At 33.1% G+C, this 27,667-nt stretch overlaps 3 protein-coding genes across 4 annotated transcripts; 2 read left to right on the forward strand and 1 right to left on the reverse strand.

Annotated features, from left to right (window-relative positions):
* Positions 1-13,154: 13,154 nt before the first annotated feature.
* LOC107427010 (triacylglycerol lipase 1) lies at positions 13,155-19,055 on the reverse strand. Of its 2 annotated transcripts, XM_016037345.4 has the most exons (9): positions 18,643-19,027; positions 18,093-18,203; positions 16,818-16,958; positions 16,121-16,231; positions 15,891-16,034; positions 15,773-15,813; positions 15,615-15,691; positions 14,721-14,816; positions 13,155-13,694 (listed from the first exon to the last, which is right to left on the reverse strand). In XM_016037345.4, the coding sequence occupies exons 1-9, from the start codon at positions 18,817-18,819 to the stop codon at positions 13,369-13,371; spliced, it is 1,224 nt and encodes a 407-aa protein (XP_015892831.3). In that variant the 5' UTR covers positions 18,820-19,027; the 3' UTR covers positions 13,155-13,368. The 2 variants fall into 2 exon arrangements, with proteins under 2 accessions (XP_015892831.3, XP_060676344.1); XM_060820361.1 differs by lacking the exons at positions 13,155-13,694; positions 14,721-14,816 and adding an exon at positions 14,823-15,533 and having other exon boundaries at positions 18,643-19,055.
* A 530-nt stretch (positions 19,056-19,585) lies between these two features.
* LOC107427009 (methylthioribose kinase) lies at positions 19,586-23,580 on the forward strand. Its single transcript, XM_016037342.4, has 6 exons — positions 19,586-20,082; positions 20,667-20,976; positions 21,114-21,288; positions 21,385-21,586; positions 22,204-22,418; positions 22,977-23,580. Exons 1-6 carry the CDS (start codon positions 19,897-19,899, stop codon positions 23,143-23,145), a joined length of 1,257 nt encoding a protein of 418 aa, XP_015892828.3. The 5' UTR covers positions 19,586-19,896; the 3' UTR covers positions 23,146-23,580.
* A 1,525-nt stretch (positions 23,581-25,105) lies between these two features.
* LOC107427008 (methylthioribose kinase) lies at positions 25,106-27,529 on the forward strand. Its single transcript, XM_016037341.4, has 5 exons — positions 25,106-25,469; positions 25,556-25,865; positions 26,276-26,450; positions 26,563-26,764; positions 26,874-27,529. The coding sequence occupies exons 1-5, from the start codon at positions 25,284-25,286 to the stop codon at positions 27,267-27,269; spliced, it is 1,269 nt and encodes a 422-aa protein (XP_015892827.2). The 5' UTR covers positions 25,106-25,283; the 3' UTR covers positions 27,270-27,529.
* The last annotated feature ends 138 nt before the right edge of the window (positions 27,530-27,667 follow it).

The raw sequence follows: 27,667 nt of genomic DNA on the forward strand, positions 1-27,667 counted from the left end.
GTTAGATATTTAGATATCTTAATTACAAAAAATTAAGAAAGAAAAAAAAAACATAAATGGCAAATTAAATAGAATTTCAAATTTTGTCTTTTTTTTTTTTTTTTTTCAAACTTATAAAATTTTGAGATGTTTAATAAACTTTAACTATCATTAGCTAATGCTAACACTTTAGAACCCTAGATTTATGGTTCACCAAAATAAAGTCATATATTGATCATTGATTATATGCCCTAACATGATATATTATGTGACTTAAGATAGGCAATTACACCCTAAGTTTTTTTTTTTTCCATTTATATATATATATATATATATATTGTTACTTAGTTTTTAACCTTAAGAGAAGTATCATTAAAGAACCGAAAATGAGATGATAGTGCTTGTGTTAGAGCATCCCCAAGGGATTCTTTATCTATTATAAATTTTTTATTTTGAAGAGCCAATGTCTAAAAATAAGCTTTTATCCATTTTGTATTTTGATTTTTTAAAATACAGAGTAGGTTTGGCTCTCCAAATTTGGAGAGGCAGACACACTCTTTATATCTAATATTATATTAATATTATTTAATATTTATTAAATTTCAAAGCCACTATATTATATTAAGATATTTTAATTATTATTTATTGTTAGAAAGCAAAAAACAAAAAAGGAAGGAAATATACATAACAATAAATGTTCATTGATAAAATAAAAATAAAGAATGTAATATAAAGAGCATTTTTGAAGAAATTTTAAAATTTTTCCTCTTTACGTTTAAAGATACTCTTTATTATGTGAAAGATGCTTTTTATTCTTAAAGAGTTTCTCGAGGATGTTCTTAGTTTTTTAGCTTTCGTTTTTTTTCAGCAATTGAATTCTTTCAAGATTAAGGAAAAGATGGTATAAAAAAATTTGATAGTATCATGTGTTTGAATCTATGACCTTATAAATATGGATGTGAAAAGCATATTATTTACAATTAACAAAAATATAAATATAAATGCTTTACCAAAAACCACATCTAAAATGTCCATCAACTCAACAAGCTGATTCAAAGGAGGCAATAATAATAATAGTAATCAAAACAAGTGCTTTTGGCAAAAAACTACCCACTAAATTCCAGCGAGACTAGCATCTAGAAAAGTAAACCCACCAAAAACCAAAAACTTTAGCAAACCAAAAATAAAAAAAGTTATACAAAGGAGGATATACAAAAAGAAAACTACGTAAAACGTTAATGACCCCTCTCTAATAAATCCAAGGTGCGTTATTGAATACATGACTTTGGCAAATGAAACGACCAATTGAACTCGAAGTCAATAATTACAGTCTTCAAAAGAATATCTCCACACCATTTCCTTCTCGATAAACATGTGAGACCTTAAAAGAAACAGAAGACACAAAATGCATGCAGTTAGACTGTCAAACCAATAAATACCATGTACATTTATGCAACTGTTTGATGAACACATCTTCCCCGATAATGATGATGACATCATCAAATGATATGCCAGATTGAGTATTTCATTCGAAGAACATAAAAAAAGAGGATCTACAATGATGCAAGGTCTTAGGAAGGATGTGGGGGGAAGAAAAAACTTGGAACCTCAATATAATGATGTTAAGTTGCTCTTAACCGTGCGGTCGTGCAAATGAACAATTTGAAGGGCTCATTGATTAGAAGTACAATACCAATTATTTTGCCTAATTGGAAAGCCGTGACAAATACATACATACATATATATATATATATATATAATATTATTGTCTTTTTAAAGTTTTATAATTATTTTTTTTATTAAAAAAAAGAGAGTTTTTATCCTAATATGTTTGATTTATAAGGATTTTTCTATTTTATTAGGAACTTAAAAAAAAATATTTACTTTATTTTTGGTTTTATAAAAAGGAAGGAAAAGACACGTTTATTTTCAACTTTGAGACGCTAGGGTATCGGGTAAGTTTTCCTCTTCTTTTCTTCTTTTTCTTCTAGCCCTAAATGCTATTAGGGTTAATATTAAGAGCTTCTATTTTTATTTTTATTTTGAAATTTAGGATTTTGGTATCCATTTAAGATTGTTAGGGATTCAATAACTTTGAAGATTTTTGGAATTTTGTAGAAGTTTTGGAGCATAGAAAGGAAGATCATAAATCTTTAAAGCTGATCAAGGTTGGTTTTTTTGACCTTTTCGTTATGAACCTAGGTCGACTCGTGCCTAAACCCATGTTATATTAGTCTGGATCTTAATTGGCTCAAGTTTTTATGGAAAAAATCTTAACCCCTAACCAACCTGTGATTAGAAATCTTGGTATAATGAAGATGCCATGATAGGTTATAGAAGTCCTATTGATAAGTCAAACTAAAACACTCACTCTCTAATGGTGTTTTAGGTGTTCAAAGATAACAAAGAGAATTTTATCTCACAATTAATTTTCTAAACATTATTGAAGGTGTGTTCTTTCTCAAAAATAAGCCCTTAAATAGGTTAGAGTCACAAAACAATAAACCCAAAAAGCTAAGACAAAAACCGGCCAAAGAGATTAGGAAACAAGTTTGGCCTATTCTCTCACTACTTTCCTAAACTAAATTGTATTAATTAATTCTTTTATTTTGAAATAGGAATTAACTAATTAACAAGAAAATATTAAAATTATAACTTTCCTAAGTTGATTTGTCCAGAAAACAAATAAATAGAAACCAAATAAAAGACTAATTTTCTAAAATAAAAAGTTAAAAATAAATTAGAAAACTAGTTGACTAGTTTGACTACTAAGGTATCTTTGATCAATTTTTAGCTTATAAAGGCTCCAAATCAGCTCCCATATGCCATGTAGGATGCCAAATAGGATTATTTATGAGTCCCACACGTTGTCCTTGATTGGAACAAAAAGAAAAGGCCAATTCAACAGCATACAGTAAAGCCAGCAACAAAATCCAGCAAAATTGGCCAACTTGTCCCCTTGCGCACAAGCCCTTTTGTGTTGCTTTTTGGCTTTATTCCATGACCTATTATTGATATTCATTGATTCCTTGAAGTTTTGGAACCATTTCATGCTGCCCAAAGTCCATATTTGCACGAAAACAGCTATCTGGGTCCGTAATGTCTTCCACCACTTGGATGCTTAAAACAGACTTTATATCTTCAGGTATGGACAAGCCTTTTTGAGAATTGATAACTCTGTTAATAAAAGCATCTAGGTTTTCCTTAAATCTCTTAGCTTGAGCCCTACTGATTGGCTTGGTCTTCATCCGTAATGGATCAGCACCCCAGCGTTGTCGGTTGTGCAGGTTCGTGTGGATTCTCATCTTTCCCCTCCTCTTGAAAAAGGATTTGCCCTTAAATCAAAATCATCACCTGTAGCAAAAGGAGATAATTCAGCAACATTAAATGTAGAACTAACATTATACTCACCCGGTAAGTCAAGTTTATAAGCATTTTCATTAATCCGCTCCAAAACTTGAAAGGGTCCATCTTCACACGGGATAAGCTTGGACTTCCTTTGTTCAGAAAACCTCTCATTTCTTAAATGCAACCAAACCCATTCTCCAGGTTCAAAGCCAACTTGTTTTTGGCCTTGATTAGCACTCCTTGCATATTGTTCCATCCTCCTCTTAATATTTGCCTTTGTCTTTTCATGAATCTGCTTCACAAAATTAACTTTTTGTTTTCCATCTAGATTAGCACGCTCACTTAAAGGTAAAGGTGTTAAATCTAATGACATCAAAGGATTAAAACCATAAATAATCTCATATGGTGTATATTTAGTAGCTGAATTCAATGACCTACTATAAGCAAATTCAACATGGGGTAAATATTCCTCCCATGTTCTTAAATTCCTACTAATTAAAGCCCGTAACAATGTAGACAAAGTTCCATTTACTACTTTAGTTTGTTCATCAATTTGTAGATGATAACTAGTTGAAAATAAAAGTTTAGTTCCTAACTTAGCCCACAAAGTTTTCCAAAAATAACTTAAGAACTTAGCATCCCTATCCTAAACAACTGTTCTAAGCATTCCTTACAACCTTACAATTTCTTTAAAGAATAAGTTAGCAACATTAGATGCATCATCAGTTTTATTACATACAATAAAATGTGCCATCTTAGAAAATCTATCCACAAAAAAAAAAATTGAATCCTTACCTTTCCTTGACCTAGGTAAACCAAGAACAAAATCCATTGACAAACCCACCCAAGGAGAAAAAGGAATCGGTAATTAGAGGTACAAACCATACGGCTTCAACTTGGACTTGGATTTTCGGCATTTCAAGCATTTTTCACATATTCTTTCCACATATCTCCTCATGTTAGGCCAATAAAAATATTCTTACAACAAGGATAAAGTTTTTAAAATACCAAATGACCCATTAAACCACCCCCATGACCTTCCCGAACTAATAACTCCCTAATGATACAATTAGGCACACAAAGTTTATTTTCCCTAAACAAATACCCTTCAAAGATGTAAAATTTATTAAAACCATGTTTTGTATAGGTCCCAAATATTTCTCCAAAGTCACTATCATGCTTATAAAGTTTTTCAATTGTTAAAATCCAAGCAATCTAGCATTTGAGATAGAAAATAGTACATACCTTCGGGAGAATGCATCGACGACCACTTAATCCACTTAGCATGCCTTCAGTTAAGCTTTCCTTGACTTTTAATATGCTTCAAAGATTCATGATCTGTATGGATCACAAATTCCTTCGGCATTAGGTAATGCTGCCACGTTTCCAAAGCTCTTACTAAAGCATATATCGCTTTGTCATATGTCGGGTAGTTTAGTACAGCTCCATTCAATTTCTCACTAAAGTAGGTTATGGGCCTTCCTTCTTGCATTAAAACAACTCCAATACCTACACTTGAAGCATCACACTCAATTTTAGAAGTCTTAGAAAAATTTGGCAAAACTAGAAAAGGTGCATTGGTTAATTTTTCTTTTAACAAATTAAAAGATTTATCTTGTACTTCCCCCCATTTGAAGCCAATATTCTTCTTTACAACTTCGATCAAAGGTCCTGCGATGGTGCTAAAATCCTTGACAAATCTTCGATAAAAACTAGCCAAAACATGAAAACTCCTCACTTGGGTAATGGAGATAAGTTTTGGCCACTCTTGGATTGCTTTCACTTTGGATTGATCAACTTTAATTCCTGTAGCACTTGCAACAAATCCTAGAAAAACAAGTTCACTTTTCCAAAAATCACACTTTTTCAAGTTAGCAAACAACCTTATCTTCCTAAGAATATTTAAAACTTGCCTAAGATATTCTACATGCTCATCTAGATGCCTATTATATACAAGAATATCATCAAAATAAACAACCACAAATTTTCCAATGAATGTATGCATGACATGATTCATTAATCTCATGAAAGTAGTAGGTGCATTAGTTAAATGAACAGGTATTACTAACCATTCATACAATCTATAGCAGGTGCATTAGTTAAATGAAAGGCATCACTAACCATTCATACAATCCATACCTAGTCTTAAATGTGGTTTTCCATTCATCCCCCTCTTTCATTCTAATTTGATGATATCCACTCCTAAAATCACTTTTTATAAACATACATGCACCATGCAATTCATCTGACATGTGATCTAACCTAGGAATCGGATGCCTATATTTAATGATAATATTATTTATAGCTCTACAATCTACACAATGCGCCATGAACCATCTTTTTTAGGAACTAATAAAATCGAAACAGCACGTGGACTCATACTCTCACAAATATATCCTTTATTAAGTAACTCACTTACCTTCCTTTGTAGCTTATTTGTCTCCTTGGGATTACTTCTATATGCAAGCCTATTTGGAATTAGAGCTCCCGATACAAAATCATTTTGATGTTCAATCCCTCAGATAGGTGGTAAACCATTAGAATTTTCTCCGGAAAGACATCATCAAATTCCTGCAAAAGAGAAGAAATAGAACTTGGCAATTCAAGTTCTTCGGGATTAGCTTGATCATTTAAATAATTATCTTCATAAATCATGACCAAAAATGGTTTCTTACTCAAGATGACTTTATTAACATCCCCAAAACTAAGATAAAAATTTGTATTTTTCCCCTCTTTTCTTTCTTTTTCTTCCTCTTTTTTGGCCATCTCACTTTTGCCCACATTGTCGGCTTTTTCTAACTTTCTCACACTCTCGGGTTTCTCTATTTTTTTCCCCCTTAATTTGAGTTTAGGACACTTACCTAGTTGTTCTTGCATGACCTGGTTTCCTTGAATATTTATTGAAGCCATGGGTGCCATACTAGCCTTTTCTTTAAGCTTTTCGGCCTCTCTCCTTTGCTGCATTTAAAGTTAATCTCTAAATACTTTCGTTGGAGTTAATGTCTCCAGCTTAACCTTTTTCCCTTTAAATTTAAATACAATGGAATTCTCTCTCCCATAATGTATGGCATCCTTATCAAATTGTCATGGCCTACCCAACAAAATATAGCCCCCATGCATAGGAATAATATCACACAATACAACATCCACATATTTGTCAATGCTGAATTTTAATTGGGCTTGTTTATTTACTTTCATCTCACCACTATCATTAAGCCATTGTAATCTATATAGTTCTGGATGTTTAATGGTTGCTAACCCCAATTTATCAACTACCAAATTACTAATTACATTTGCACAACTTCCACTATCAACTATCATACTACAAATGTTACGTTGAATTTCACATCACGTTTGGAAGATATTCTCTCTTTGAATTTGGTCCTCTCTTTGTACACGATTAGAACCCTTCTTGCCACCAAACTCAATTCAGCCCTTGAAGCCTTTAGTGTTTCAGATTCATCATGCCCTTCATCTCTAACTTCATCTTCAACAAATTCGGTTTCAGCATCACTTTCTTCACTTTTGGATTCTAGCTCAGCATTACCTTTTAGCACAATGATCCTCCTATTTGGGCATTGACTAGCAATATATCCTCATCCCTAGCACTCAAAACACACAATATCACAAGTTTTAAAAGGTTTAGGATCAGGTTTGCCTTCATTCTTTGGCGCTTGGATAGATTCGGCTTTGGCTTCTTTTCTTGGCCGATTAGTGCTTTCCTCACCTAGTTTCGGTTTTGGCTTGTAATCATATGTGTCACTTGGATTTGACCTCCTACTGTTGGATACTCCTCCAAGGCGTGTACTTTTGCCCTTTCTCTTGAATTGATTCTCAAGTTTGATAGCCACATGTAACATCTCTTCCAGTTCCACATATTGTTGTGATTACAATTTATTACTATCTCACGATTCAACCCACCTAGAAACTGTGCTATGGTTGCTTCTCTATCCTCATTCATACTCAACCTCATCATGAGTATCTCCATCTTCTTGTAATAATCATCTACGAACCTACTACATTGGGATAATGATTGGAGTCTTTGATGCAGCAACCTATGGTAATGACTTGATACTAACCTCTTTCTCATGACTCCTTTCATTTGTCGCCAAGTAGTGATTGGTTCATCTCCAATTCTCCTTTGGGTACTTTGGTTATTTGTCCACCATTGGAGGGCATAATGTCCAAATTCCATTGCTGCCACCTTTACCTTTTTAGTCTCCGAATAGTTGTGACAATCGAAGATTATCTCCATACACACCTCCCACTCTAAGTAAGCCTCTAGATCAATTTTTCCCATGAAAGGTGGAATGTTGACCTTAATATTTCTAATATCATCATCCTTTTCCCTTGCTGATCTCCCACAGTTTTGCCTTCCTTGGAGAGCATAGATGTCTTCAAAATCCTCCTCTAAATTATTTTCATAATTTCCTCCTTCAAAATCCTCCCTATGGCGTGATACAAACCTACGACAACCTGCTCCAAAACCCATATTATATTAGTTTGGATCTAATTATGTTCAAATTCTAATGGTCACCTTAACCCCTAACCAACTTATGATTAGAAATCTTGGTATAATGAAGATGCCACAATAAGTGATGAACGTCCTATTGATAAGTCAAACTAAAACACTCATTCACTAATGGTATTTTAGGTGTTCAAAGAGAGCAAAAAGAACTCAATCTCATAAATAATTTTCTATATGGATAATGTACTGCATATTATTGATAAAATAAGCCCTTAAATAGGCTAAAAAGTTACAAAATAAAACCCTAATTAACTAGGTAAAACCGGCCACCAAATAATAGAAAACCTAGCTTGGCCAAAATTCACCTCATTTCCTAATCTAATTTGGATGAATTAATTCCTTTATTTTGAATTAGGAATTAATTAATTTACAATGAAAATAATAAAATAATAAATTTCTTAAGTTGATTTGTCCCGCAAATAAATAAATAGAAACCAAATAAAAGACTAATTTCCTAAAATAAAAGTCAAAATCAAATTAGGAAACTGATTGACTAGTTTGACTATTAAAGTATCTTTAACTAATCTCCAGCTTGTTTGGGCTCCAAATCAGCTTCTATATGCCATGTAGGATACCAAATATAATTAATAGTGATTCCCACACATTGCCTCTTGATTGGAATTAGTCAAACAAGAAGAAAAGTCAAAGCCAACGGCTAAACTGAACATTTTCGGCCAAATTGAGATGCTATCCGTACAAGTCCTTTTTAGATGCTTTTGATTCTACCTTGGCTGGATTCCATGTCCTCTTAATGATATTCATTGAGTTCATGAAGTGTTGGAACCATTCCTTGCTTCCTAGAGTCTAAATTTGCACAACAACAGCTACTTAGGTTCGTATCGGCTTCCACCACTCGAATGCTTAGAACAGGTTTTGTATCTTTGGGTATGGACAAGCTCTTTTAAAAATTAACTACCCCTTGTATAAATGGTCCCGGGTTGTCCTTAAACTTCTTGGTTTGAGCTCTAGTGATCGGTCCAGTCTTCATTCTTATTGGGTTAGCACCCCAGCGGATTGTCGGTTGTGCAAGTACGGATGGATTCGCATCATGGCATCTGCGACCGCCTCGACCTTGACCTCAGCCACCATGAAATTCTTGCCTCAAATTAGACCCTCCTTGTGATGTTTCCAACCTGTCCATCTTTTGATTTAGGTGATCAGAGTGAGCATTGATCCACTGTAATTGCTCCAAGACCGCCCTCATGTTTGTGTGCTCATCTCCCATCCCCATAGCTCGGGAATCACCTTTGAATCTTCATTAATTCTCAATGAACCATCTCCTACTCCTCTTCTCGTCCTTGAATCTTCCATGTTAGTAAATATATTGCAAAAATAAAATAAATCCTCACCAAATTCACTCCCTTACGTGTTTCACTCAAATAAGGTCTCAACACTCGTGTTTGCATACTAGTTTCAGCTTTTACCCTCTTTCAAGCTCACACTCTCTTATCTTTTTTCACTCAAAGAATTATCACAAAGTTCTCATTAAAAAGTATAAATTCTCTCTTCAAGGACAATTCTTGTAAGAATAATATGTTTTTTTATGGTTGTTACTGTAACAACGTTATTGCATTTCTAAAACCCAGACTTTAGATACAATATAAAATTTTGTAAAAAATTATTATTAAAGACAGATTTTGCACTCTTAGTCAAATTTCTATATATGAAAACAAAAACAAGAACAGGGAGACAAGTTTTTCCTATTTGAGGTGCTTACTTTTGATACTGTCTGGAGATTGAGAAATGACTTTGTCTTTAATTCGAAAACCCCGGAGATTGAGGTGGCTATGAACTCCTTGAACAAATATTCTCAGAGTTTTTGAGCTTAAAGCCTTTTTCTGCCCCTCCTCTTCCCAAACTTTGGGGTAGTGAAGTTGAATTCTGATGCTGCGGTTATGAATGGAGCTAGGTTTTGTGGTATTGTATCCAGGATCCATGATGGAAGTGCTTTCAAAATTCTCTTGAAAAAACGTCCCTTTGATAATCCTGAGGTGGCAGAGCTGTTTGCAGTTCTTCAAGCTTTGCTGCTTGGCAGAGACATGGGTTGGCGATCAGTCATTTGTGAACATGATACAAAGAACCTTATTGACAGCTTAAACTCTTCGGAGAAGATCCACCTTCACTGGTTGACCGAGACCTTTTTTGCTGATATCAATTATTTGCTTTGGTCTTTCTACTATGCTTCCTTTTGTTGGATTCTAAGAGCTGTAAATCAACTGACCCATGTTTTATGTAAATGGCCTTTAAATTCATGTACAGGGGGCTGTTGGCCCATTAGTTTGATGAACAAGTTTTTTATTGTAACTTTGGATCAGGAGATGGACACTTGTGCTTGCTTGCAGTTTTGGTTTACAAAAACCAAAACTCTGCCCTTTAGCTCACTTGGTTGAACGCTGCTACCCAAATCAAGAAGTGCAAGGTTCCAGTCATGGGATGGTGGAGATAGCAAACCAAAAAAAAAAAAAAAAAAAAAAAAAAAAAAACCTCCGCCTTTTAGCAAACGAGCAAACAAACAAAAAATTGCTTAGAAAAAGATTACGTGCTCTTCCAGTTACCTATGTTTAGAGTTTTATCATTTTACTCGTGTTTTTTTAAAAACAAATCATTGCTAAATAAAAGTTTCGTGGTCTTCAAGTTCTAACATTTCAATCAAAACAATTAAATGTTTTTAAAAAAATATAAAATATCACTATATATTAGATACAAGCAAAAGGACAAAAAGAAAACAAACGATTAAAAAACATTAGACAAGCAGAAGAAGAAGGTGCAACAGGGATGGTTGTTTTTTATACCCACAAAATTTTTTTAACTATTCTTCAATATTTCAAAAATATCTTTTTTTAAAAAGTCACAAATATCCTAAATTCATAAACAAAACAAAAATAAAATGCTATGTACATTACAATAAAGTTTTAGAAAAAAATAAAAATAAACCTAAAAATGAAGACAATAGAGTTTATCAATCAAGATGAAAATTCAACAAAAATAATTAGCAAATTATTCATTTAAATCCTACAAATATAAGTATTTAGCTTTCTTTTATAATTTATTTACTTTCTCTGTATGTTTTTTTTTTTTATGTAATTTTTTGTTTTTGTTTAATTTTCATTCTATTTGTTCTTCCAAACAATTGTTTTGGTCATATACATTTTGAAGTTGTTCAATATATGTATCTCAAAGGAAATGCTACAAATAAAATGCTATGTAAATTACAATAAAGTTTTAGAAAATAAAATAAAAATAAACCCTAAAAATGAAGACAATAGAGTTTATCAATCAAGATGAAAAATCCAACAAAAATAATTAGCAAATTATTCATTTAAATCCTATAAATATAAGTATTTAGCTTTCTTTTAGAATTTATCTACTTTCTCTGTATGTTTTTTTTTTTTTTTAATGTAATTTTTTGTTTTTGTTTAATTTTCATTCTATTTGTTCTTCCAAACAATTGTTTTGGCCATATACGTTTTAAAAGCTGTTCAGTATATGTATCTCAAAAGAAATGCATAGACTCTGAAGTTGTTAACTCTTAAAACTCATTCATCCAAGCTCTATATAACAAACTAAAATAAAAAATAAAAACGGAAAGAAATACTTTTTTATAAATGAACTAATCTAAGAAGGATAGTTAAATATGAAAAACACAGAATCCAGTCAAACAGCTTTTTATTTTAATTTATTGTTATTTTTATAGAAAAATGGAAAAAAAAAAAAAAAAACAAAACAAAGCAAAAAAAAAAAAAAAAAGTAGAAAAGAAAGCTGAAGAAGCCAAGAAATTAACCAGTGAGGCACAAAGAAACAAGTTGATCGTGAATGCAATTATAAGTTGAGATATTCTTGGCTGCTGCACATGTAAAGAAATATCAATAGTGATTGTTGAAGATAAAAGAGATTTGGGAATTAGTGTTATAGTATTAATGTTGGGATTTAATTTGAAAATTAATTAAGGATAATACGATGTAATGTATGTTATATTTAAAAGTGTAAATAATAAAAATAAGAATAAAAATTAGCACATATAAAATGTAACATAGGTATCAAAATTTGTGGTGTAAATATAACCAACATTATAGAGGCACTCTATTAAAAATGACAAAGTAGAAAATGATTTTGTTCTAATTCGAACTCTTTTATGATGAATACAAATAAAACTAAAATAGAAGCATCTCCAATTGCATATACCTTTTGGGCATTGCCATTGCTAAAACATAGCCATAGTCTACCATTTGGGTTTGGCACCAAATTGGCAGTAGGTTTACTATCATAAAGTTTATGTGCTTCATCCATATCATTTATTAAGTTAGTTAATATTTATTTTATTTTTAATTTGAAAAAAGTAATTCAAACATAGATCCAAGTTACCATTTAATATTTAAAATTTGGCATCGTTAATTTTTGGTATTTGTCATTGGAGAATGAATGTTAAATTAAGCCATGATATTTTTTTTTTAATGCATTTAGCATCAATATTGATATTTATAATTGTAAAGTTCAAATCAATAATTTTTTTGAAAATGACAGTATTAAAATGATATTTATCATTGGTGATGCTTTAATATCTTCTAGTTCACTTCAATAGATCGAATTGTTATGTTTTGAACGATTTTAAAAATCTTTGGCTTTTATACTATATTGAATTACCATTTTTTCTAAAATTTTAAATTTATTATATTCATATTATTTTCAACAACTTGTCAAGACCGTATTCATAGGGAAGGCTCCTCACCCAGTTGCAATGTTTTTAACACCATTCTTGCAGCTTCCCCACCATGAATGCCCAATTCCATGCTTTAATAAATGATATTGACATCTTGACAATGGAGTACTGGGTTTATCTTTCATTACTGCAATCCAGAAGCAGTATGGTGACAAAAAATATAACCTGTATAGATCTTTCCATTTTCCAATTTGATCCAATTTTTAACTTGTCAAAGACAGTGTTCATAGGGAAGGCCCCTCCCCCAGTTGTAATATTTTTAACACCATTTCTGCAGCTTCACGCCCTGAATGGCCAATTCCATCTTTTAATAAATGATATTGACAGCTTGACAATGGAGTACTGGGTTTATCTCTCATTTCTACAATCCAAAAGTAGTATGATGATGAAAGTAATAATTTGTACAAACCATTCCATTTTCCAATTTGATCCGATTCATTCATGAAGCGAGTTACTCGATTGTAAAATATTTCAAAAACACTTCTAACAAAGGGACAAATAGTCAATTTTGAAAGAACTTATTATCAACTTCTTTTAAGTATGAATCTATCTGATTCCAAAGGGAAAAACTTGCATCAAGATAAAACGATAAATAATGCATTGAAAGCCAATTTTCATGTTATATAAATGAAAGCAGGGTAACTTAAATTAACCTTCCAACTCCATATTGTCATCATCTTCAAATAGGGTAGAAACAAACTTACACGGTTATGACAATTTTCTTTACAACAATATATGGATATTTACATTGGAATAAATACATGAACCTTGGTGATTACTTGTTCCGGCAAGCAGTCACCATATGCTGCTAGATTTTCCCCTTGACTTCAAAAACTCAATCATGTGATCATAAATATCTTCCTTTGCTGTTACGCTGACGATGAAGTCTAAATGACCATAATTTTCGAGATAAAGTAACTCTGGAGTGGACTGCAATTCTTTAAGAGTGTGTGAGATATCTACCATGTCTGCTAAAGCATCATTTCTCCCATAAGCCATCCACAATGGCAATGACTTGGGTATGTTGCTAAGATTGAATGCAGGGGGTTTCAGTTGTCCATATAGCTTCAGGTTTTTGAATATTCCGTGGTCATACATAGAAAATGTACCATCACGAATCACTGACAATCGAAAAAGCAATTGTCAAAAATATAAGCAGCAAGAGTTGAAGAAAAATAATTAAGATCAAGTAGCATCAACATCTAAATTAATTAATCAATGATAGATATTAATCAAGTGATGTAGTTGGCAGCAAGATCAAGCATCGAAAACAGACCGTATAATGTGCAATGCAAATTATATTGCCCAATCTTGTAGAAGTTGATGTGCCTAAGAGATAAGATTTGACTGAAAGCACATAAATTTCTAAGATTCTAAGATGATATGGAAGTATCAACAGAATTACAGATATATTTATGTTCCTAATCTTTTCTGGAACATGATTGAGCTCTACAAAAGTATTCATTAGATTTAAGCTGCAATTGCTTATAGTCACTTTTATAAACATCATGTAATCAGCTTGATCTAAAAACACTAAAATCTGGAAAACAAGGATTTTTTAGATTATGTTAAAATATTAATACATACCGATCATGAACAAAGGAGAACACCTAGACCATCTTTTTCACTTTCTCATGTCAGGAAATATCATAATCTTCTGAGTGGCATTGTCGGACAGAACTTAAAACTAGGGATAATATCAAACGTATCACCCATGAGTCATGGCACATAATAGATAAGACAATTTATTATTTTAACTCTTCTTCAGTCAAATTTCTGAACTCCAGAGTAGAAAGCTCAATATGGAAACAACTTATGAATTATTTAATGAATTGTTGCCAAGCAACCACTTAATTCAAGGACCTCCTGCCATTCACAATCTTTGGATCTCTTGTAGAATTATGCATACTTCATACAAGCTTAGGATAAAATTAAAACAACCATGATAATAAAGCCTCAACACCATGACATCTATATTAAAAGCTTCCCACAATATGGTAATCTCAAGATTTTTTGCAAGCATCACAGAAAGTGTAATTCAGAGCTTCTAAACAGAGTTAATCACACTATATGCAGATGACTGAAATTTGCAGGTAAGGTACAACCAGACTGGAAAAAGGAACCAAGATAAATGTTAAAGAGCATACTCTGGAATAGATGATGCAAGTTTTTTGCAGATGATGGGTGCGGTTCATACTCGAGGTAGAAGTCCACCCGTGAGTCATTAAAGCAACAGTTTTCCCCTGCAATGTAATCAATTTTTTTCCCCAAGAAATTTAATTGTATGTACTAATATCCAAAAATTGTATAAAATTGAAAATGTGTAATCATAACAGAAAGGACCCTTCCCGATAAAGCTCTTGCTAAGTTGCTTGTACATATTAGGACACCCCCTTCCTCTCCCCTCTCCACCAACTTAAGAAATAATAACTAAACAAGATTGAAGTAGTTATGAGAAAACACTTGATACTTAGACAATACTTCTATGAAGATCATTTTCTCCTCATATTTCTCTCATATATAAAAACATTATATACACACCACATAAATGTGTATTTATGCTTGTCTCAAGAGTAGTCCACTTCAAATAGGAGCATCTTTCCAAGGATGTTTAATATCACTAGGTTCAAATTGAAAAAGCTAATACATGGAAAAGCCTTTAACTAAAACTATGGTTGTTTCAAGTAGCACCTCCCTCTCTTCCCCCAAACCCCCTTCCCTTTTTTTTTTTTTTTTTTTTTTCCCTCTCTCTCTCTCTCTCTCTCTCTCTCTCTCTCCAGATCTATTTCCAGCTAGATCAATCATAGAAACATGATCAAAAGTACTTATAGAGTAATGTTGCAATCTTATCCGAGTGAAAATAACTGTCACACTGAAATAATTGATTGGTTCGCTCAACATTAACAAGCAAGATACATAACGTTCAATCAAGATGTTTAAACTAAGCACTCCTTGAAAAACTGTTGCATGAACATCAAAGCAGAGAGAAAATGTTTCAGCACAAGTACTCACATGGATACAGGGAAAGCATAGAAGAGTACCTGTAATGGAAGTTAGCAAGTCACTGCAGTCTATACGGCCATCACATAATGAATCTAAAAGGTCAACGCCCCATTCACTGAAAGCGGACAAGATAGAAGTAATGCTATTGTAAAGTCATAATATTCAAAGAGAATAGAGGGAAAAGGACAACATCAACCTTCTAAAATTAAGTTGATGAATACCCATTGCAAGAACTATCTGTCAAGGATGAACATACATCATCAATTTTATTATCTCGAACTTGAATAGAGTAATCAACAACATCTAAGGACTACCTGATCAAGATGCATGTGAACCATTCTAAGTACAAAACGACTGGTGATATGATCCAAGTAAGATATTGGACATAGAAGAGCAGCAGCTTCAACCATTTCTGTTATATGAGGCTGAGTTAGAGCAGCCAAAGACATGATTGTCCCCTGAAAAGACCAAATGACCAAAGTCCATAGAAAAGCAGGTAGCAAAATAGGATGCTAGGATACAATTAAAAGACAAGGTAGAATACCTGTGAATGTCCAACAACTAAAACTTTGGTGTCTGTTATAGAATTTATGTAGTGGATCATTTCTGCAAGATCATCCAAAGCCAATTCCTGCCAACTCCAATCCCAAAAATCCTGCAATAAAATATAAGCCCACCAAACTCACAATACAATAAGCGGAAAATAATTAGCGATTGTAGATATGAATATTTCTTGTTCTTGTCATGCAACTATAAACAGATTGATGATAGTAATCACCACCAATGACAATTAAGATCTGTAAACTAGCAGACAAATACTAGAATTTACATGATCATTTATATAAAATGTTTTTAAAGAGAACTAGAAATACTATATTAACAGTTATATAAATGTTTCATTATTTCAATCTGTCTTTTCTGCTCTTACTTAGAGCCTGAGCCATCACTGTTCAACCTGAACAACCTGATATAATGAAACAGGAAAGTCCATTAGCTATTCATTTTTTTTTTTTTTCCACCTCCAGATTGCATACTCTATAACCATTTGTCAAAAGTTTCCATTTATCAAAAGTTTTCTACTCATAGAAAAGAAATAAATGGGAAAAAACCCAAGCTTTCTCATGCATTCCAGTTATGGGTGCTTCCAAGCGAACAAAAAATAATTATTTGTTTAACCACTGGGAAATAGACAAAGGACCATATCATAGTGACAAGCTCTTATAAGATAAACAGGAAAATACCTTATCTTTGATGGATAAAGATATGTGCCCATGACTCCACCTTGTTCCACGGACATTTCCTACCCAAACATCAAAACCATGATCTGCAAGGATGAAGCCCAATGATTCTTCCCGTGAATTTAAAAACCATGCATCACCAGCCTGTTTACAACTCAAAGTGGGCGACAATGAGATCAAGAAGCAACCAACTGGTTTTACTTTATTGTAATCTGTAGGTATAACATAGATACTTTTGTATTTAAGTTATACTAATTCAAACCTGAATTATAATTCTTTTTAAACAAGAAAAAAAAAATGCTAAAAGAAACTGAAAACACTGCACTTTCATTGAAGGGAGCGGTATCTAAGCAATAAATAGTTGAATTCTGAACAAACATAAAAACTAGCAATGTTTTTTTGAGAGACATTACTAATTAACACTTATATTATCACTTTTTTTTTTTTTTTTTCCCTCTGAAATGTTTTTATCTTTGGTACATTCTCCAGTTAACAAGAGGGAATCCAACAATCGAGCAAACCACTTCCAACCAATACACAAACAGCCAAATGAAGTGTTACGTTTTGTGAAGTTTTTATTCATGAATTAACAGTCAGAATCACCTGGTTGCTAACCAGTTCCTAACCACATTAAGAAAAAATCTCCAAGTTTACATGTAAACAAGTCTTACAAATTACAATTAGCAATTATTACATGACACTAGGGAAAATCAAGCATTTCAAGTAACTACTATTGAACTTGTGCCAGAGCAGTTTTTGAACTTCATAGCTCTAAACCTGTAAAGAGTGTTTAATATAAAATTTTATAAAAACAAAAGGAGAAAAAGGAGGAAAAAGAAAAGGATTAGCCATATGCATACCACTGATAGCGTTAGGCGTCATTATTTTAAGTGTAAAACTATAAGACTTAGAACAATGTCTCTTGGAAGAATACTGAACAGAAAAAGACTTTTAACATGTGGAAGAAACCATTTTGTTCCATTCCATAAACAGGGAGGTAATTTGTATAGCCTAGCAAACAATAAACAGCTGTAAAACTGTGATCACTTGCATGTCGCAAATGGGATTCTAGATTGAAGCTGCACAAGCATAATGTGTCAAGTGATTGCAAGGTTGAAGGAAGTAGTTCTAAGTTCTAACCATCATACTGATAATCTGTAAACTTAAAATGTTAAACGTTCTTGTCCAATACAAACCAAAACTCCAAAACAACTTGTGTCTTTTCTCCTATTCAAAAATAAAGGAACAAAGTGGTAAAAGAATGAGAGGAAATTTCACCATGAAGAGTCCGTGTAGAAGCAAAACCGGTGGGCCCCGTTGTTGTCTTATACTCCCAGCAGAAGACGAGACGCGTTGAAGACCCAACAAGAAACCATCCTTTGTTTGAATCTAAAATAAAAAAAGCCCATCTCAGTCAGCAAATAGGGATGTTCAATTTCTATAACTCCAAAAAAAAAAAAAAAAATTAGGAAAAAATAAAAAAAAAAGAGCCAAATACGCCCAGAATTCTGAACAAAATTTCACTAAAATTATAAAGCTCTGTTTCACTGCTTAGAAAATTAGCAAACATCAACTTATAATTATTGTTGCTGTTTAAAGAAGTTAGATGTTCCGCTGCTTCATTTCCACAAAGGCAAACATCACAAAAAAGCGCTACACAACAGCTAAATTCAATCATCTTTGTAATTATTCCATCAAATCTATGATAAATATGAACAAAATATTTATAATTTCAGTAATTATTCTAGCCATAAAGAATGAAGTATGCTTAAGAGAAATATATATATATATATATATATATGTATATGTACAGAAAGAGAGAAAGTACGGTGTATTCGGAGCAAGGATAACCGGAAGGCTGAATGAGCTGCACACACAGAGACCTGTCCATGGATTCGCGCCGTAAATATGAATCCCCGGGCAAGTCAACGTCCAATTCTCCGGCGATTTGGGAGGCGGAGAGGCACAGAAGAAATGCGGTCGCCACCGCTACCGGCGTCGCCATCTCATTCAAAGATTGAGTGGGCTGGGCCGGAAATGAGTGATCAAAACTCAATCCCTGCTGCTGCTGCTATTATTATCCAATTGCTACCTTCCTTTCCCACCAACAACCCATATGAATACCGTTGTTCTCATTAAAAAATTAAAATTAAAAAAAAAAAAAATCTAATTATCTCTTATAAATTATAATTGCATAGCATCCCTTTCTCATTGAATATTTTATCCACTTCCTTTTCAAAGTCTATTTCTTTTCAAATAATTTAATAAAAAAAGTTTTAAACATAAAATAATAAAATTAAAACTTAATATTTACATAATGTAAATTCAATATCATATCTTTCTGATTTTCGAATAAAGCAACACTTTGATTTAATTTTTTATTTTCTTTTCTTACAAAAAAAGAATTAATTTAATTTTTTTAAAATATAGTATTTTTTTTCCCATAATTAAACAATTTTCTTTCAAAATTAAAAAAAAATTTCCAATGAAAATAATAAAAAGAAGTCAATACATTATTTAAACAGAAGGCAAAAGAAAATTTTGTTTGTTAGTTCGTTTATTATTTTTTATTTTTAGTTTCTTTATCTCCTATAGTTCCAAAATACTTGAAAAAACAGAAAAGGAATTTTTTGGCTTTTAAAATGAAAAAAAAAAAAATCCAAATATAAAATTAATTCGGAGAAAAAAAAAAAAACAAATAAACAATTAATTCAATCCCCATTTTCCCATTGGATCGGAGGATTTGGTGTTTGGAAACATCCAATTCGTGCAGTGTGAATTGGAGAATCCGGTTCCCAATTTTATCGGAGTGAGAGTGGCGAGCGTGAAAAATCAAAAATGACGAAATCGGACCAGGTTCAGTGCACCACGCGCACTCATTTTTTCTTCCCCCCAAAAAGTCTTTTGGAATTTCACTGTCCAATTCCAACGTTAGCCACGCCTTTTCCTTTTAGCCTTGTCACTCATCTCCTTCTCACAGTCCTCTCTCGCTTTTAAGACGACCATTCTCTTTTCATCGCAATCGCAGTTCCAAACCCCATTAATAGTATAAAGCTCAAGCTTTGCTTCTTGGCTGCCAAACATGGCCTTCACTGAATTCCGGCCACTCGATGAGAAGTCGCTCGTAGACTACATAAAGTTCGTCCCAGCTCTCTTTTCTAAGCTTGGCAACAACCTCGACGGCTTGACCATCAAAGAAGTCGGAGATGGTAACCTCAATTTCGTCTACATCGTCGCTGGTCCCTCTGGTTCTTTCGTCATCAAGCAGGTAAAATTCTTTTTGGGTTTTGCCCCTTTTTTTTTTTGTGTTTTGGAGCAAATGGTTTATTCTGCAATTGAAATAGTGTTTTTCTGTTAAAGACTTGCTTTTAGCTGTGTGTTTTTCGAAATTGTTGAATATTTTGTTAATTGAAATTTCTGGCAATTTTGTATTTTGAGACTAAAAGGAACCCAAAAAGTGATATGCTTTCTCGCGTAGTGGGGACGTTTTTGAGTGTTGGTCTCTTGAACCTTTTTGGACTGTGATAGATGATAGTAGAACAAGTTTTTTGAAATGGGAATATGGGATTTAGGGATACCATCTCGATTGAACTTGGAAAAGAAACTGCTTTTTTTGGGGTGAGAATTAGTTAATTTGGGTATTGAATTCTGAACCAATTTGGTTAGGACTTCTTTTGAGACACTAAATTCTGAGCTAATGAAAATCTTCAAGGAAATTCTAAATTACACAAATTGGCTATTAAAATTTTATTTGGATGGGTTGTATGGTAGAGTAAGTAGTACACGACAAACTCTTTATCTGGATACCCCTTCACCTGTATGCTGATTGTATATGTTTTTGTGTGTGCAAAGGCTCTACCATACATACGTTGTATAGGCGAATCATGGCCAATGACAAAGGAACGAGCATATTTTGAAGCATTGGCATTAAAGGAACAGGGCCATTGGAGTCCTGATCATGTTCCAGAAGTTTATCATTTTGACCGTACTATGTCGTTAATTGGCATGCGCTACTTGGAGCCTCCACACATTATCCTGAGGAAAGGTTTGATTGCTGGGATTGAGTATCCATTGTTGGCTGAACACATATCCGACTACATGGCAAAGACTCTTTTCCACACGTCTCTTCTTTATCATTCCACCACTGACCACAAACATGCAGGTATAATCTCTTTTCTACAATTATTGTTTGCATCCGTATACTTTCTGTTCCATTTATTTTCTTCTGTGTATCGTATTTTTTCAGAAATTTATACTTTTTAAGAACATGTAGCTGATGCTTGTAGCATTTTTCTGCAGTGGCTGAATTTTGTGGGAACTTGGAGTTATGCAGGCTCACCGAGCAGGTTGTTTTCTCTGACCCTTATAAAGTGTCTCAATATAACCGTTGGACTACCCCTTATCTGGATCATGATGCTGAGGCTGTACGAGAGGATAATGCTTTGAAAGTTGAAATCGGCGAGCTAAAATCCAAGTAATGTTATTTAGCTGGGAGATTTCTCCATTTATGAAGGTTTCAATTATTTTTTTGTGTTTCTCAATTAATATATCAGAGTTGTCTTTGGTGAAGGTTTATTGAAAGGGCACAAGCCCTAATTCATGGAGATCTTCATACTGGTTCTGTGATGGTTACGCTTGAATCAACTCAAGTTATAGATCCAGAATTTGCATTTTATGGACCAATAGGTTTTGATGTTGGCGCATTTATAGGAAACCTCATTTTGGCCTACTTTTCCCAAGATGGACATGCTGATGGTGGGAATGATCGAAAAGTATGTCTAAATTGTTTTGTCTTTTATCCATTATCTTAAGCAAGCTATCTTTAAATATCTTCGTTTTCTTCATACTGTAGCCCATGGACTCGGTTAAACTGGCACATCATTTCTTTAGCTTGGTGTTGTTATTGTGCTTTAGTTTTTGTGAAGTGCTATTTCTGCTTTGGGAGTTTACCTTCTTAGTCATCTGAGCAGTCTTGTTATTAACTTACCGTCTGAAGTTATTCAGAAATTTCATATTGGTTGTACTGCTCAACATTTTCCTTATGAGACTTAGCTCTCTTGTACTGTCAAAATCAACACCTCCACCTTGCGGTGTTGTTGTAAATGATTTAAGAAAAGCAGTTTTGAGTGTTCAAGGTGAAGAGGTGACAAATGAAATGCATAGGAGAAGATTGGAGACAGTCTGAAAAACTTTGGCAATGAAGTGCTTGGTCAAACAAAAAGATTCAATTAATCATTATTTTCATAATACTGCAATTTCTTATTTCATTTTTTACTTCTTTTGGAATGCATATTAGCAGCCTTTCTTAGAAAATTTTAACTTACTAATTTTTATTATTCTCTAATATATTTTGGGGAAATATATTTGAACTCACCTTTTTATTGTACAGAGCTATAAGGAATGGATTTTGAGGACAATTGCGGACACTTGGAATCTTTTCCAGAAGAAATTCATAGCACTTTGGGATGAGCACAAGGATGGTTCTGGTGAAGCTTATCTTCCTGCAATTTATAACAACTCTGAGGTTCAGCATCTTGTGCAAAAGAGATATGTTGAAGACTTATTCCATGACACCCTTGGCTTTGGTGCTGCCAAAATGATAAGGTGAGACAGAAATGGCATTCCCCCCTTTTTTTTTTTTTTTTTTTTTTTTTTTTCCCCAGCACATAATTCTGTAATGTGTTCAAGATTTTCAATTTTTGCACTTCCTATTTTTACCTTCCTCTAAGCAAAGGCCATTTTGTCCTGAGTAGTGAAGATGTTCTTTACTCTTTATAATTTATGGCATCTACGTTTAAATCGTCTAGTTCCTATTTTTAGCATATTTAGCTCTGACAAGAATTTTTTTTTCTTAATGTATCCACTACCTAGTTTCATTTTACAACCAAACATTTGAAGCTCTATAATATATACATTTTAGAAAATAGATAATTAGTCTCTGATAATTAGGTGCAATGCTTCAACCAGTTCAGTTAATTTCACTCATCAAACAAATAATATGTCTGAGTTTTAGGTTGAGTGATGTGTGGCCAACAGAGAAATTGATTGTAGTATGCATTTCATGTCATATTGAGGTCATCTTGCAGGATCTGTTTGCTATTGTTTTAAATTTCTTTTGCAGTAATCTGTAATAATATGCTTTCAATTAATCTTAATTGACAGGAGAGTTGTTGGTGTAGCCCATGTGGAGGATTTTGAATCTATCAGTGATGCTAAAAAACGAGCCAGTTGTGAGCGGCGTGCACTTGATATGGCAAAGTTGCTTCTCAAGGAAAGAAAAAAGTTCCATGCCATTGATCAAATCGTCACTGCTATGCAGCAAGTCGCGTAAATGGTGTAGCTCTGTAGTAAAAAGAGTTGACAGCCGGCTTAAATCTGGGTTTTCTGGTGGAAAGGCCCCGAGTTTTTCTGTTTCATTAAGAGTATAGTATTAGTATCAAAGAATAACCCGGGCTCTTACTGCATATGGTCGTTATGGTGCTGTTCCATTATGACTACGTTTTCTTCCTTATTGATAAGTGGCAGTCCTGGTTTGTTGCTTCTCTTGAGAACATACAAAGCCGTGCAAGTTAATTGTATGATTTGTGGTATTTTTATACTTATATATAACAGTGTAAAGTCGGGCTGCCCAACCCGACTGGATCAATATGTCAAATTTAAAACCTGCTATCCAGTCCTGTAGGTATCAAATTAGGTTTAGGGCTTGGATATCAAACTCTAGATTTAAAATTCAGGTCCAATTTGAGAGCCAAAAATTTAATGTTTATTTTTCTTAGTTTTAAAATTAGATTCAAAAATATTTTTCTTTTGCTTAAATTATCTTTATAATAATTAAATAAAAATAAGAGCTTAACACATAGATAATGCTATAAGTGTTAAATTTTTTATACTAAATAATCAAGCTATTTTATTAATGGTTGATATATTAATAAATAATTTATAATCATAGAAACTAAATCAAATGAATAATGCAAATTATTAAATATCAATTTTTTTATTTTTATCGTAATTGGGTATTAAATATTTGATTAATAAATTTGATGAATCTATAATTATTTTTAATAAATTATTTTTTATAATAATTAATAATTAAATATAATTTAATTTATAATAAAATATTTATAATACATTTAATAAAAATATAAATAATATATATAAATAATATCCAGCTAGCTAATTAGGCTGGATCTCGGGAAGACCCAACGGATTGCCCAATGGACTGGCTCACAGACAAGATCTATATTAAAAGGTTAAGAACTCAACCTAGATAGAAGTTGACAGTTCCTTTTTTTTTTTTTTTTTTTTTTTTAATGTGCTTAAGGAAATTGAACAGAGTCGGACGTAGACTAAATCAAGTTTGGACAATTTTTTTTTTTTTTTCTTTTAAATCCCTAGTTATACACGTAGGTTACCAGTATGTTTTGCCAAGTCCATATTCATTGCTGAAAGAAGAAGTAGATAGAAATAAAAAATAACAAAACAGCCAAACTGGAAAACTAGATGCAGACAACAAAGACTAAACAAAAGGCGAACATTATATATTAAATTCTGTGGCTGTGCGGATTCTATCTACAATTATTCTACTCAATTGTAATATTCACTAAATTTCTAAAACTTTTTATTTAGCCAAAAAAAACAGAAAAAACTTTTTGGGTACTTTTTTTTTTTTTTTTAATAAATAGTTGGAGCAACTTTTTTAGTGTCATTCGGGGGAGAAACTTTATTGAGTACTTGAAAAATGAAATACAGAGTTAACTGAAGTTGTAACACTTCTTTTTCTGTTAAGCTCATCCATGTAAGTAAGATCTAATCAACATGGACAAAAAGATTGTAAAAGATAGGTATTTTACTTTACCTTTTTATGTAACTGAAAGTCATAACAATCTATTCGAAAAAAAAAAAAAAAAAAAAAGTCATAACAATCTGAAACTCTATTAATTTTCTTACAATTAATTACCCACAAATATCTAATTTTACCGAAGGTAGTGAATAATAATAAAAAAATTTCAATAAATTACTAAAAATATAAATTGATTAATGAATTTTAATATTTAATATAGACCTTTTTTTTTTTTTTTAAGAGCAGCAATAACATAGATTTTGGTAAATTATTCTAGAATCTTTTAAAAATAAATAAGGAAGCAGCCGTATGAAATGACATTGGTTAGGGGTATCGAAATTTAGTTTTAGAACTGCAACAGAAACCACCATGGATCAAAAGTCAAGGCTCATGCGTCCACCAAACATGCAAAGAGTCAAGTCTCAAGACTCATGCCGAATAGCGCAGGCCCACACCACGTGACAAAATTGAAAGGTAAGAAAAAGCCGACCAAGTACATTCCCTCCATTCTTTTACTCTTTTCCCTCTATACAAATTCGGATTTCTCAAGCTCCGCCAAAAAACACAAACAGCTCACTTTGTGAACTGCCTATCTCAACCTCTCACCGCCGGTCGAATCGAATCAAACGATGTCGTTCTCCGATTTCCGGACACTGAACGTGGACTCCCTGGTAGAGTACATAAAAACCGTCCCTTCTCTCTCTTCAAAGCTCGGTAACAAGCTCGACGGTTTGACCGTCAAAGAAGTCGGAGATGGCAACCTTAATTTCGTCTACATCGTCATCGGTTCCGCCGGTTCCCTCGTCATCAAGCAGGTATATAATTTTCCGGCAACTTTAATTTCTGCTTTCTTTTTTTTTTTTTTGATTTTTTTTTTCTATGGGCTTTGTGAACTGTGAAGGCTGTACCGTACGTACGGTTGATAGGGGAATCATGGCCGATGACGAAGGAACGAGCATACTATGAAGCGTCGTCGTTGAAAGAGCACCGACGGTGGTGCCCTGATCATGTCCCCGAAGTTTATCATTTCGACCGTACGATGTGTTTGATCGGCATGCGGTACTTGGAGCCTCCCCATATAATCCTCAGGAAAGGCTTGGTTGCCGGAATTGAGTATCCACTGCTGGCCGATCACATGTCGGAATTCATGGCCAACACTCTTTTCCACACTTCTCTCCTTTTTCATTCCACCACCGACCATAAACGTGCTGGTATATATATATATATATATATATATATTATATAATAAATGTGACTATATATATTATATGATTTTAATCTCTGACATGGAAAATCTGGATAAATCTTTAATTTCTGTCTAGGATTCATACGGTATTCTATTTAAGAATCACTTTCTATCTATCTCTCTCTCTCTCTCTCTCTCTCTATATATATATATATATATATGATCTGAAATCAATTTGTTGCTTGAAGAAATGCCAATTGTCTGTCTTTATACTCGAATTCAATGAATGCGCGCCAAATTTGTGCACTTGAAACTATAAAATTTCTCTTGGTTCATATGCTCTGCTGAATGCGATGTGGGGGTACTATATTGTTTATATAAGCTCTAAATAGTCATCATTTTTGTGCATATTAATTTCTTTGTTTTTTTGGGCAGTTGCTGAATACTGTGGGAACGAGGGGATATGCAGGCTGACTGAGCAGGTTGTGTTCTCCGATCCATACAAAGTGTCTGAACATAACCGTTGGACTTCCCCTTATCTTGATGCCGAGGCTGAGGCTATTCGAGAGGATAACGCTTTGAAGATTGAAGTTGCTGAGTTGAAATCCAAGTAATAATATTTACCAATATATTAATTTCTTGTTTATTAAATTCCAATTTTATTTGTTTCGAAATTGCAAAAGCATATATATATTAGAGTTTTCTGCTTAATTTGCTGTTAGGTTCTGTGAGAGAGCCCAAGCTCTAATTCATGGAGATCTTCACACTAGCTCTGTAATGGTTACTAGTGACTCGACCCAAGTGATAGATTCTGAATTTGCTTTTGTTGGACCAATGGGTTATGATGTTGGGGCTTTTCTGGGAAACCTCATTTTGGCTTATTTTGCACAAGATGGACATGCTAATGCTACCAACGATCGCAAAGTATGTTACACTACTCACTTTATTTTTTCTTATTAATTTCTAATTATCCTATAATATACTAATTGAGTAAACATAAATATGTGAAATTATTACTTTAATTATGGTACAGAAATACAAGGAGTGGATATTGAGGACAATTGAAGAGAGTTGGAACCTTTTCCACAAGAAATTCATAGCCTTATGGGATAAACACAAGGATGGTTCTGGTGAAGCATACCTTTCTGCAATTTATAACAACCCTGAGCTTCAAAATCTTATACAAAACAAATATATGGAAGATCTTCTCCATGACACACTTGGATTCGGTTCTGCGAAAATGATAAGGAGAATTGTTGGTGTTGCACATGTTGAGGATTTCGAATCAATTGCTGACCCCGGCAAGCGAGCTAACTGCGAAAGGCGAGCTCTCCATTTGGCAAAGCTGCTTCTTAAGGAAAGGCGAAAATTCAAGACCATTGATCAAGTCGTTTCAGTCATTCGATCCGCAGATCCTTCCATCCAGTAATGTTGGCTTGTTAATGAGCAATAATATAGATGGAGATTGAGCTTGTATAACTTCTTGGAAGAACTTCAGAACTTGATTTGGAGTTAAAGCAATAAATCAAGTAGTTTGTCACTGAATTAATAACAGGGCCGATCTCTGGGGTAAAAGAAAATTGATGAATAATCCCCCAAACAGAAAGGGAATTTAGACTTAGTAAAATCTCACACGATTCGATAATACGATACGAACTTATATGATAATTTATGGGTTTGGGTTGATGATATTGTATTGTGTTCGTAATAGTGTCGTCCAATAAAACACAGTAAATTAACAAATTTTAATGGGTAAAACATGATAATACATGATAATCCATTGGATCCATAAAAAAAGATATTTTTGTAAACATATAAGTTTTATAA

The sequence above is a fragment of the Ziziphus jujuba genome, chromosome 9, assembly GCF_031755915.1.
Source record: "Ziziphus jujuba cultivar Dongzao chromosome 9, ASM3175591v1".
Classification (NCBI taxonomy): Eukaryota; Viridiplantae; Streptophyta; class Magnoliopsida; order Rosales; family Rhamnaceae; genus Ziziphus; species Ziziphus jujuba.

What these genes read in the sequence shown, in the direction of transcription:
- LOC107427010 (XM_016037345.4), bottom strand. Translation starts at nt 18,819, where the DNA reads ATGGCGACGCCGGTAGCGGTGGCGACCGCATTTCTTCTGTGCCTCTCC. An exon ending in TTCTACACGGACTCTTCATG is followed by an intron (nt 16,959 to 18,092) that starts GTGAAATTTCCT and finishes AGTTGTAAACAG; the next exon opens with GCTGGTGATGCATGGTTTTT. An exon ending in TAGTTGTTGGACATTCACAG is followed by an intron (nt 16,035 to 16,120) that starts GTATTCTACCTT and finishes TGGTCTTTTCAG; the next exon opens with GGGACAATCATGTCTTTGGC.
- LOC107427008 (XM_016037341.4), top strand. Translation starts at nt 25,284, where the DNA reads ATGTCGTTCTCCGATTTCCGGACACTGAACGTGGACTCCCTGGTAGAG. An exon ending in GTTCCCTCGTCATCAAGCAG is followed by an intron (nt 25,470 to 25,555) that starts GTATATAATTTT and finishes TGAACTGTGAAG; the next exon opens with GCTGTACCGTACGTACGGTT. An exon ending in CACCGACCATAAACGTGCTG is followed by an intron (nt 25,866 to 26,275) that starts GTATATATATAT and finishes TTTTTTGGGCAG; the next exon opens with TTGCTGAATACTGTGGGAAC.
- LOC107427009 (XM_016037342.4), top strand. Translation starts at nt 19,897, where the DNA reads ATGGCCTTCACTGAATTCCGGCCACTCGATGAGAAGTCGCTCGTAGAC. An exon ending in CACTGACCACAAACATGCAG is followed by an intron (nt 20,977 to 21,113) that starts GTATAATCTCTT and finishes ATTTTTCTGCAG; the next exon opens with TGGCTGAATTTTGTGGGAAC. An exon ending in ATCGGCGAGCTAAAATCCAA is followed by an intron (nt 21,289 to 21,384) that starts GTAATGTTATTT and finishes TCTTTGGTGAAG; the next exon opens with GTTTATTGAAAGGGCACAAG.